We start from the raw sequence: 12,708 nt of genomic DNA on the forward strand, positions 1-12,708 counted from the left end.
GAATGGAAGGACTGTAAGATAGTTTCATTGCACAAGGGCAGTAGCAGACCGGAAGTGTTTAATTATAGGCCAGTTTATGTGTCATTAGTAGTTGTTAAGGTCTTGGAGAAATTAGTGAGGGACCATATACAAATGTTGGACAGATGAGGGTGATGTTATCTGTGAGAATTAACATGGATTTGTTAAGGGGTGCTCTTGCTTTAGTAATATGATTGCCTTTTATAATAAAGTGACAAGAGCAGTTGATGAGAGAAAGGCATATACTGCCATTTTTTGGGGGATTTTGCAAAGGCATTTGACAGGGTGATACATGATAAGCTGATATTTAAGTTGCAGCACATGGATTTAGATATCAGGTTAGTCAACTGGATGCAGGATTGGCTGTCTGATAGCTATCCGAGAGTTGTGTATGGTGGGGCAATATCAAGGAGGCAGAAGGTTACAAGTAGGGTCTCACAGGGCTCAGTACTGGGACCTGTATTGTTTAATCTTTATATCAATGACATTGTCAATGGATTGCAGGGCGGGTAATCAGTTGTTTGCCGATGATGTGAAGCTGGGAAGGGTTATTAATAATAATGCAGATGTGGCAGTCCTGCAGGAGGATTTGAATAAACTAGAGACAGATGGGCAAATGAATGTGGGGTATCGGTTTAATGCAGCAAAATGTAAAGTCTTGAAGTTTGGAATCCATTGATGTGAGGCTGCATACTCAATTGGAGGAGCTGTACTGGAGTAAATAGGGAAGACAAGAGATCTGGGGTGATGATTGATAGAAAACTGAAATTCAGGGAGCATATTGCAAAGGTGGTGAAGGTAACCCAGAGGATATCTGCAATACTGAGAAGGACGCTGACCTGCAGAGATAAAAGAGTTATTATAAGACCTTGATCAGACCACACTTAGACTACTGTATTCAAATTTGGTCCCCAGGATTTTAAGGGAATAAATTAACTGTGGAAAGAGTAGAGAGGCAGATAACAAAGATGGTTTCAGGATTGTACAATGTTAGTTATGAGAATTGGCTGAGGGAATGTGGACTGCAGAGTTTGGTGGATAGAAGAAGGAGAGGTGATATGATCAAGACTTTTAAACTGTTGAGAGGCAGTTACAGGGTGGACATTAGGGAGTTCTTTTGCTTTGTGGAACAGTGGGAAGGAGCGATGACAAGGGGCCATCCCTGGAAGTTACGAAAGGAAGCTGTGAGCAAGAGTGTGAGGAGTGGTTTCTTTGTGTGGAGGGTGGTTGAATCCTGAAATGTATTGCCTGAGAGAGTGGTGAAAGCAAGAATGGTCAACGAGTTCAAGGAGTAGTATGATATACTTTGTGTTTCCTAAGAAGGACTTCCCACTATGAGTCTCTTGACTCCATGGAGGCCTAAATAATAATAATAATAATAAACTTATATTCTCTACTTTATGCAACAGCCTTTCATGCAGTATCTTATCGAATCCTATCGAATGCCTTAGCAAATTTCAACCGTATCAGTTTATCCATTCCCTTTATCCAACTCAGCTATAGCAGTGTTATAATATATGAGCAAATTACTGAAACTGATGTTCCTTGCACAGTATAGCTTGTCTGACTACTTATTTCTGTATGTGCATTCTTACCAACTTCTCTAAATCTTCACTACCACACCAGAGGTATTGATAGGTCAGTAGTTGGAGAAATCAGTTATTGTCATCCTTATACCTTGGAACTGTCATATATTCTTTCCATTCCTCTGGTGTCTTTCTTGAGCTGAGACTGAAGTTATACAAACATGTCAAAGAAGACCTAGCCATTTTGGCTGAATATAATTTTAGCATATGTGCTGATATTCTGTTTGACCCTATCGCTGAATTCTTATCCATGTTATGCAACCGCTCCTCAACCTCATTCTTATGCACCTGTAACTCTTCATCCAATGTAGTAGTAGTAGCACTGTGCATCATGTTACATGCACCTGGTGATATCCCCTACAAAAGTGAGCACTCATTAACTGAACAATCACATTAGTTTTTGACACTTGAGTACCATCTGCATTAAGTAAAGTTATTCTTCGACATTCATTCTTTCCTTTGCTTGCAGCATATGATAAAATTCTTTTGGATTGTCTATAGTCTTCATAGCCAATTTCTTTTCAAACTCTGATTTAGCTTTCTGCACAATTTAGCTGACCTGCACTTTATACATTTCATAACTTCTCTTATCCTTATTCTCATGATATTCCTTCCACATGATCATCTTCATGCAGATCTCTTTCTTAATAAAGTTGTACATCCATTTTACTCTCACCCTATTTATTCTTTGAACTCTAGGGATAAATTCAGATACTTCCCTCATTTAAGTACTTTTTTCCAAGATTCCCATGCCCATCTGATAACTTTCCCATAACTGTTCAGCATGCAACCTGTCCTAATTGGAACATCAATATAATTAGCTAATTCCCAGGAAAATACTGCATGATCACTGTCACCAGTGAGTGGTAAAATAGTCATATTCTTAACAGAAACCCTTTTTGATGTTATGAATAAATTTAACACTCTTTAACCTTGAGTTCATTCTTTCACATGCTGCTTGAGAAAGTTGTTTCATAAAAACTCAATAAATTCTACTTCATTCTTATCATGAGATTTCTTGTCTATCCAGTCAGTGCGTGGATAATTAAAGTTTCCCATAATGATCACTCCTTTAGTACCTATCAGAGTAATTTAGCAATGCATTTCCTTGTTCCCTGCAACCGAGTTTCCAGGTCTGTAGCAACACCCCACCATATACTTCACCCTGTTAGCCTCCACTTCCCACTAGATAGCCTCAAACTTACTGCTACATGGGACATTATTGCCAATATTGCTTTCATGCATTTCTACCCTAACTGCACTCAAATCATTGGATATCATTACTAGTATTCCCCATCTTCTCCTTCAGTCTTCTGTCATTCCTAAAAACATTATACACATTACACTTGATCCTAGTTACAACATCTGATTCTGTTAGCTAGTTTTCACTAATGCCAAACATCTTAGGCCACAATGTATTCAATAAAGCAACGAACTCAGTTCCTTTATTCTTATGCTCCTGGCATTTGTGTATAGACATAACAAATTACCACCTGGCCTTTTCCTATACATAGGAAAATATGCAATCTTATTGGCCTTGTTGTAGAACTTTCTCTTTTCCCTCCTGAACACACTTAAAATACGAACCTAAAGCATGCCATCCTTTTGCCAGATACATAGCCATGTCAAATGCCATTCATATCTTTATCACATTGGCATACCAAAGCTGAACTTTCACACACATTCTAATTATTCCTATCATGGTGATTTAGTTTTCCTGACTCTCTGTATTAGGTCTCAACCCAATAAGTAATTTTTCCAGGCTTCTGATGCCAAATCCATTTAAAACTACATTAGAGTTACAAAAGTAATAAAGCAGATACTTATATATGCACTACTTGGAAAGAAGTCAATGGGCACCCCATGGGTAAGGTGCATCGTGCCATGTAATGAGTCATGTGCTTATAGCTGGTATAAATTGGAGGAATATGATGCTTCCAAGTCAGTGCAACTGTGTCCGTGTGAAATGGCTGTGAGAAGAGAATTGACGGAGCTTGAAAGAGATGTTGTGTTAAGATGCTATGTTACAGGCCTGTCTATTTGACAAATTGTTGACAAATTGGGCCATCCCAGGTCAACAGTCAGTGATACCATACTGAGATGGAAGTGCAGAGAGTCACCTGCAGTGGATAACCCACCACATTCATCAAACGTGAGAATAGGGTGCTATGAAGGATAATATGTAAAAACTGTCATTTGTTGGCTGACACATGGAATGCAGAGTTTCAGGCATTGATTGGAACACAAATCTGCACAAACACATCCAAGTTCACAACATAGATGTCCATGGTAGGAAATCCATGTTATGAACCAATTTAACTCCTAAAAGTATAGTCCTTTTAGGTGTTAAATTGCTATTCATCATTACTTCCATTTTGTTAATATTCATCTTCAGCCCAATTTGACTGGACATTTAAGACCAGACACTGCCAAGAGAAGATGCATATATAATTAATAATATAATATAATATAATATAAAATTTATATTATTATTATATACATTTTTAAAGAGCCTCCTTAGCTCAGTCGTTATTATAGACAAAGCCCTTTGGTCGGAAAGAGTTGGTTCGATTCCCATCAGTGACGTGAGGAATCTTTATCTGATCTCTTTTGATAAAAGGTGAGTTAGGTGTCTCCCTTACGAGGTAGGGGTTTTTTCACCTGGAAACTCCAGTTTTTCATCCCTCAGAACAGGAAAACCAGCCCCCATGAACACACGCATTACAGACATAGAACACACTGGTAGGAATATGGCTAACCACCTTATCCACGAGTTACAGTTGCAGTTACAAGAGTAAAAAATCCTTGACACCATAAAAGGTAAAAGAGGAAAAGATTAAGTAGTAGAAGAAGAAATAAATTTTTAAAATTCAAATGGTAATTCAAATGGTGATAAATGTCAGGAAATTTTGCTATTGATTCCAAATTGCAATATGTTTATTTTATAGGTCTTTATTCTGCAATGATCTTCTTCCTGAAAATACTAATTTTGTAGGCTTTGCAAGATCAGCTCTTACAGTGAAAGATATCAGGTCAAAAGTAGAACCATATTTTCAGGTATGTTTTAGGACTTATATGGTATATTTATTAAAAATATTTAAAAAAGAAATGTGAAGCAAACAATTTGAATATTCTATGAAAGATATAAGTTCTACTCAATACTGCTAATTGATCATTCTTAAACAAGGATCCCTATTTGATTTTGCCAGGGAACCAGCTACTGGAACCAATTCTGAAACACACCCCAACTCAACATCACCAAAGTTCAAGATCAGTACTATCAACATAAGAAGCCTGAATGGCAAAGAAATGGAAGATAAGTATCAGATCGACATAATAGAGGTGACTGAAACAAAAAAGACAAAAACTGGTGAGATGTTTCTAAGCAATAAATACAAAATGTTATATTCAGGCAATACAATCAGGGAAAAGAAGGAGTAGCTATAGTATTCAATTCTAAATATGAGGCTAATCTTCTTTAATGGTAGACAATATCAAGTAAAGTAATGTGGGCAAATATCAGAATGGGGAACTGGACAATTAGACTTATTTGTGCCTATGGTTCCACAGAAGGTTCTACTATGGTAGAAGTGGAGGAATTTTTCGAAACTTTAGAGAAAGCAACTGACATAGTGAAAAATGAAAAGTTGGTCCTTGTTGGAGATCTAAATAGCAGAGTAGGAAATGATTGTCAGACATACAAAAATATTTTGGGAAAATTGGAGAAAAGAGCAAAACTAATAATAATGGCAAATATTTCTTGGATTTCTGCTCAGGACATGGACTGATTATTACTAACACAATGCGACGTAAAAATGTGCACATTCACATGGAGGGAAGAGGCAAGGAATAAGAATCAAGTCTCATTGACTATGTTACTGTTGATAATGATGTTTTTTCACTAGTGCAGGACCCAAAAGTATACAGAGAATTTTAAATAGCAATTATGATTTAGTTTTGAACAAAATAAAAATGAATTTCATACTGGGTGGGGATAATGTACGAAAGTTTTAAAAAGAATCAAAGTGGAACACAAGTGGAGTATACAGAGGATTTGAAATTGGAAATGATCACCATTTAGTCTTGAGCAGGATACAATTGAATTTCATATTGAAAAGAAGAATATGTAAGAAATCTTTAAAGTGAATAAAAGTTGAGCAGCTCACAGATGTAAACTGTAGACTAAAATACACAAACATTATTCAAGAAAAAAATGCACAAGTTTTAGAACAGGAACTAAACACCTTGGAGATTCATTGGCTAGCCCTGAAGAAAACATTGATTGATTCAGCCAGAGAGGCATATGGTGAGGTTGTCTGCAAGGATAGAAAAATCAGAACTCCTTGGTGAACACAGGAAGTTAAAGAGACAGTGAAGGAAAAGAAGAAAGCATATCGAAAGTTCCTGTCAGATAAGTCAGCTTGTACTCATAGAGAATACAGAGACAGAAAGCTAATTACTGTGTAAAACTAGCTGAAAAAAAGTCATAGGATGACTTTGGTAAGAACATAGAAAATAAATATCAAGAAGGTAGCAAGATATTCAGGTTATTGAAGAAGCTCAGAAATGGAGGAAAGGGTGCTGTAAAAGGAATTAGAGATGATAAAGGTGACATGAAAACTGGAGAATAAGATATCCTTGATGTATGGAGTAATGACTCCAAAAAATTGCTACATGAAACAAGCAGTGATAGTACAGTGGTAAAAAAACACTCAACAGTCATGCAGTCAGGAATACATATCCATACTTGAAATAGAAAAACCATCAAAAGCCTGAAATGTGCAGCAGGAGTAGATGATATTCAACTAGAAATGCTAAAGTATGGAGGTATAAATGTCTTGCAGTGGTTTCATTGCATAATTCAGAAGGCCTGGATAGAGGGACGAACTCCAGTCGGTTGGAGTAGTGCTCTTATAGTACCAATATATCTTCTTCTTCTTCATGCATTAGATGTAATATCTGTTGCAACCAAGACTTCATCTTCTTTAATAGTATCTTTTAATATTTTTCTAGGTCTTCCTGTTCTTCTCTTATTCTTTGATTTCCAATAGGGAAATAAAACTGAATGTGAGAATTACAGAGGTATTTCCCTCCTGAGTGTTCCTGGTAAGATTTATGCAAGTATACATGAGAAAGGTTGAGAAAGATTGTGGAAGGGAAGTTTGGTGAAGAACAAGCTGGATTCAGGCCAAATAGAGGCGGTCAGGATCAGATTTTCAATTTACGACAAATAGTAGAGAAATCGTGGGAATATAACAAAGATCTGCATTTAAGTTTTGTAGACCTGCAAAAGGCATATGACAAGATGCCAAGAGAAATGCTATTCAAAATGCTGCAGTTATATGGTGTCAATTGGGCATTATATCAAGCAATACTTAGTCTTTATTTGAGTTTTAAGTCTACAATTAAAATTGAAGGAAGTACAGGAAAATTGTTTCATGTTAAATCTGGTGTCAGGCAAGGATGTACATTACCCCATCTGTTATTCATTATCTATATGGATCACATTATGAAGGAAAGTGGTATTAAACCTGATATCAAAATTGGAGATGTTAATCTCAGCTCTTTACTTTATGCAGATGATGTTATACTTTTAGATAAATCTTCTACAAGTCTGCAAGATTTCCTGACTACATTGAATAATAATAAATTTGGTATGCAAGTCAGCAGTAACAAGACAAAGACAATGAAAATAGGCAGAAATATTGAAAATATCAACTGCATTGTGAATGAAGGACCAATACAGCAAGGCAACATTTCAGCTACTGAAGCACAATTTTTAGTGAAGATGGTAAATTAAATACAGAAATAGACAACAGAATGAAAAGCTGGTATGATAGGAAATCAACTGAATAAATTTATATGGAATAAGAGAGAAAGTATTAAAAACACTAAATTAGCTGTATACAAAACAATGTTCAAACCAATTTTAACTTATGGATCTGAGAGCTGGGTTAGAAATAAAAAACTGAAAACAAAGACTAAAGACCACAGATATGAGAGTCCTGAGAAAGATTAGGGTGTGTGTGAACAGATGGCAATATCATATTAAAAATGAGGATATTAGGAAAGAATTTGACATTGTTAGCATCCAGGAACATGTTAGCAGAGCTAGTCTCAGGTGGAATGGTCACTTAAATAGAATGGCAGAGGAAAGATTAATAAAAACAAGTGTTCCCTTCCAGGTTGGCAGGAAGAAGACCAATTTATTATTATTTAACACCTCCAGGGAAGTAACTTGCTCTACAGCTCTGTCTCCACCACGCAATCCACCAGCTACCACACTACACCAACGCCATCTACCGCCGATCACTAGTATTTCCATAGACAATTACAAACATCCATGCCCACGGTGAAGATGTTTGTAGCACTTTTAACTGTATTAATCCACCTATAATAGTGAATTAGTGGATATGCTAACCACTAGGCCAACCAGGCCAGCTATTATAGGTTGATCCACTAATTCACTATTATAGGTGGATTAATACAGTTAAAAGTGCCTTAGAATACAGAAATATAAGATCTGATAATGTTGTAGTCTTGACAGATAGCAGATTGATTTGGAGGAAAATTGTTGATAGGAAGTTAGTAATGATGTAAGTTTTTCATGTAATACTATCACAATATCCTGTACACCATTTTGATGGTACATGTCAGGAATTTGATGATGAGTCTCAGGCATATCGTAAAATGATATGTCTGAGGTCTATTTCATTTTGCAAGTATTGCATGCTACAAAGTCTTTCTCTATTGAAGTGTTGCCATGTGATTCCTATCTGCCTTGAATAGATATATAATTAAATTATATTGGAATTAAGAACAGACTATATTTCCTGGACTGAAATTGTCCAGAAATTGTTTATTATTATTATTACGGGTATCTCCATGGAGTCAGTAGACTCGTCGTGGAAGACCCAAACTAGCAAAACAATATTTGTCATATCTCTTCTTGAATTCATTTACAGACGAAGAGCTCACAACTAAGTTCAGGCAATGAATTCCACTCATTCACCACCCTCCGGGCAAAAAACCTTGTTCTCATACCCTTGTTAACCACACTCTTCTTTAATTTCCACGGAGGACCTCTTGTTCTTCCATCACTATCACACAGCTGAAACATTTCTCCTGCATCAATCCTATAAAAACCTTTCAGTCATTTAAATGTTTCTATCATATCTCCTCTTTTCTGCCTATCAACCAACCTCTGCAATCCACAAGCTCTCAATCTATCAATGTAGGGAGCATTTTTTATATCACTCACCAACTTAGTCACTCTTCTCTGAACCCTCTCCACAGCTTCCTCATCTTCAAGGAAGCCAGATGACCAGACCTGAGCACAGTAATCCAAATGTGGATGTATCAACGTTTTATTTTAAATCATTGTTTCTGTTTTGTCTCCACTATTGAATATATTCATATCTACTGTTTACTCCTGTAGGTTCAGATTGAACCAATTTAAATGGATACACATATCAGCCAAATATGCAGCTATTGTTTAAATGCTCACTTAGTTCAAGTTTATAACCTCTTAAAAATATTCCTATTTTGTTATGCAATAAAAAAAAAAGTAAAAATACATTTATGCAAGATAAAAAGCTACCTATGACCACTTATTACTTCATAAAGAATAGAAGAATAGAAAATATACAGTAATTAAGTATATACTTTATTAAAGTTGACAGTTTTGACCACTTTTTATGGCCACTTATTGCTGGCCTGGTTGGTCGAGTTGTTAGCGTATCCACTCTCCAGCCAAAAGTCTGTGGGTTCGAATCCTGCCGTGGGCATGGATGTTTGTGATCTGTGGAAATGCTAGTGGTGAGCAGTACATATGTATCCTTCTGATGATGACTTAATACAGGGGTCAAAACATCAAGTGTTATTTTATTAATAATTATCAAAATAATCATTTCAACACTTGTGTTTTGTGTCCCTAAATTCATAAATATGAAGGTAGATGCCATTAGTGTAGTTGGTGGAGACAGAGTTGTAGAGTAGGTGCCCTTCCTCAATCAGTCTTTGGACTCCCTGGAGGCATCACATAATAATACCTCAATAAATAATAATGTATTGTCTTCAGTTTTTTGTCTGCTTATGACTACATAATCAGCAATAATAGCATTTAATTATTAATATGGGAGTCTGTCCAAAATTTCCATTATATTTTTGTAACACAGAATCATCTGTACTTATTACATAGGTAAAGTGGATATTAAATCTAACATTATTTCAAAGCTGAATGTTTGTAGAAACTATGAAAGTTTCATAAGTTGAACCGAGAACTTACAGGTATACAATCCTTGGCATCCCCAAGTCACCTTAGTATGGACTACTTAAAAGATATGGGCATGGGCACTGTCCAAGCATCCATATATTTGCGTTTTATTAGTCCATTTGATAAAGGTTTCACTGGCCTGACAGCTGTTTTGAACTGGTTGGTTCTCTTCAGAGACCAGTCAGAAATCTTAAGAGAGCAAAAACTCTTGTACTTACTCCTGTACATTATTATCTGTACTTATTTCTACACATTTTGACCATTCGCTGATATTTGATGTTATAAATTCATTCAAATTTTGAAATATAGCATTATCAGTTTGCTTGTGTGTGTGTGTGTGTGTGTGTGTGTGTGTGTGTGTGTGTGTGTGTGTGTGTGTGTGTGTGTGTGTGTGTGTGTGTGTGTGTGTGTGTGTGTTAATAATGAATTGTATAGAATGAAATGTTGCTGATCATTATTTTTGAAATTGGCACAATTAATTAATTAATTCTTTAATGGTCTGAAGTGTCCACAATTTTAAAAAAAAACTAACGTTGCTTGATACAAAACAAATACTGTTTTTGCATGATTGCACAGCTAAAATACTATTTTTTTAATCGATTTCAAACTTACACAATTTTTTTTTTAGTCATGAAACAATTTCCTTACCCCCACTCATACTGATAACACTACCTTGTTTATTGGAGGAACGAATAGTAAGCTTCTAGTTCGATCTCTAGAGCAGGATTTCCTGATTATCTAGCCCATTTCTCATTCATAACACTAAATGCGCAAACAGCTTTTTAAAAATGAGTGAAATTTGCATTAAAAAAAATATTGTTGGTTGTTTTGAAAACAGTCAAAACATTTTCCTAAAGGTGTTCTTAATTTTTTTTCTAAGGTGTCATTGAAGTTTTGCAGGTTTTATATATTTATTTGACAACAGCTTATAATAAATAACACACAGTTGTGGCTGGTGAATATTCTCAGAACATTTAGATGTGAATTCTTAAGACAGATAGGCTTTGCTACATTTTTATTTTTTTATGTTTAACTTTTGTTTGAATCAGTTCTTTAGAGTATGATAAAGTGAGTCATCATTTGATTTACTATCAGAGACACTACTAGCTTCTGTTATCAGTAAATTTGTTTTTAACTTCTTCTTCTTCTTCTTCTGCAGCTTCTCCCACTTAAGTGGGGTCACTGTTTGTTATGAGTCTCCTCCACACCTTCCTGTCTTGGGCTGTCACCACATCCAAGTTCTTCATCTTCAAGTCCTCTTCTACCAGCTCCCTCCATCTCTTCTTTGGCCGCCCACGCTTCCACCTTCCTTGCACATCCATCTGCATGACCCTTCTTCCCACATATTCATCCTCCCTCCTCATCACATGACCAAACCATCTCAACCTTGCCTCCTGTATTTTCGCTCCTAAGTTCGTAACTTTCACTGTTCCCCTGACATAGTCATTTCTCAGGTGATCCTTTCTGGTCACACCGCACATCCACCTAAGCATTCTCATCTCTGCTACTTCCATCCTGCTGATGTTATTTTTCCTCAGGGCCACAGTTTCTATAGCATATGTCATAGCTGGCCTCACTACTGTCCTATAAATTTTGACTTTCAGATTGATCGGCACCCTCTTATCGCATAACACTCCAGCCATCTCCCTCCAGTTCCTCCAACCCGCTTGTATTCTGCATCCCACTTCCTTCTCAGCTCCTCCATCTTCTTCCACTGTTAAACCTAAGTATCTAAAGTCCCTCACCTTCCTGATGACATTCCCTTCCAGCTCCAGATCTGTCTCCTGGCTGCCGCCCACTGCGCAACACATATACTCTGTCTTACTTCTGCTCAGTCTCATACCTCTCTCTTCCAGTACTTTTCTCCATCTTTCCAGTTTAGTTTCCGCTTCTTCTCTTGAATCTACACACAGCAAGATGTCATCTGCATACAACATTGTCCAAGGTGCATCATCTCTCACCTCCATCACAATATTAAACAGAAACGGACTTAATGCTGACCCTTGATGCAAGCCAACTGTTACTTGAAAACTTTCTGTCTGTCCCAAACAGGTCCGAACACTTGTCTTCACATTTCTGTACATTTCCCGCACCAACCTGACATATTTCTCCAGCACCTTCTTCTCCCTCAGACACCTCCAGACTTCTTGCCTTGGCACTCTATCGTATGCGTTCTCCAGATCAATAAATACCAGATGTAGCTCCCTTTGTTTCTCTCAATATTTTTCCATCATCTGTCGTAACCCAAAGATAGCATCTGTTGTTGATCTACCAGGCATGAAGCCAAATTGTTCCTTTGCAATCTCCACCTCCTCCCTCAATCTACCATCAAGAACCCTTTCTAGGATCTTCATTGTGTGGGACATCAACTTTATTCCTCTGTAATTTTTACAGTCTTGTGCATCCCCTTTACCCTTGTAGATGGGAACAAGAGTACTCTCCCTCCATTCCTCGGGTATATTTTCCTGTTGGCAAACTTTCATGAACAGGTCCCACAGCAGGTCAATTCCCTCTTCCCCCAGTGCCTTCCATGCCTCCACTGGAATTCTTTCGGGGCCCACCGCTTTTCCATTCCTCATCCTCTTCATGGCCTCCGTCACTTCCATTCTACTGATGTTCTGCACCATCCCCTCAGAAGGCTGCCCATCTCCTCTGTGAGTCCTTGCATTTTCCTCATTCAAAAGTCCCTCAAAGTATATTTTCCATCTATTTCTTATGTCCACATCCCTCCATAATACTCTTTCTTCAGCATCTTTGATCTGCCTCACATGTAAGATGTCCTTAGCTGCTTTATTTCTACATTTCGCTAGTTGGTAAATTTTTCTCTGT

At 37.0% G+C, this 12,708-nt stretch overlaps 1 protein-coding gene across 1 annotated transcript in view; it reads left to right on the forward strand.

The window, feature by feature from the left end:
* LOC150100651 (glucose-6-phosphate 1-dehydrogenase-like) overlaps positions 1-12,708 on the forward strand; it is a 221,548-nt gene that overhangs the window by 50,297 nt on the left and 158,543 nt on the right. The window contains exon 3 of the mRNA XM_090401922.1: positions 4,553-4,661. Coding sequence (XP_090258048.1) covers positions 4,553-4,661 — 109 coding nt within the window. The remainder of the gene's footprint in view (positions 1-4,552; positions 4,662-12,708) is intronic.

The sequence above is a fragment of the Typopeltis vanoorti genome, chromosome 12 (genome assembly GCF_054136105.1).
Source record: "Typopeltis vanoorti isolate ZY-2024b chromosome 12, IOZ_Tvanoo_1.0, whole genome shotgun sequence".
NCBI lineage: Eukaryota > Metazoa > Arthropoda > Arachnida > Uropygi > Thelyphonidae > Typopeltis > Typopeltis vanoorti.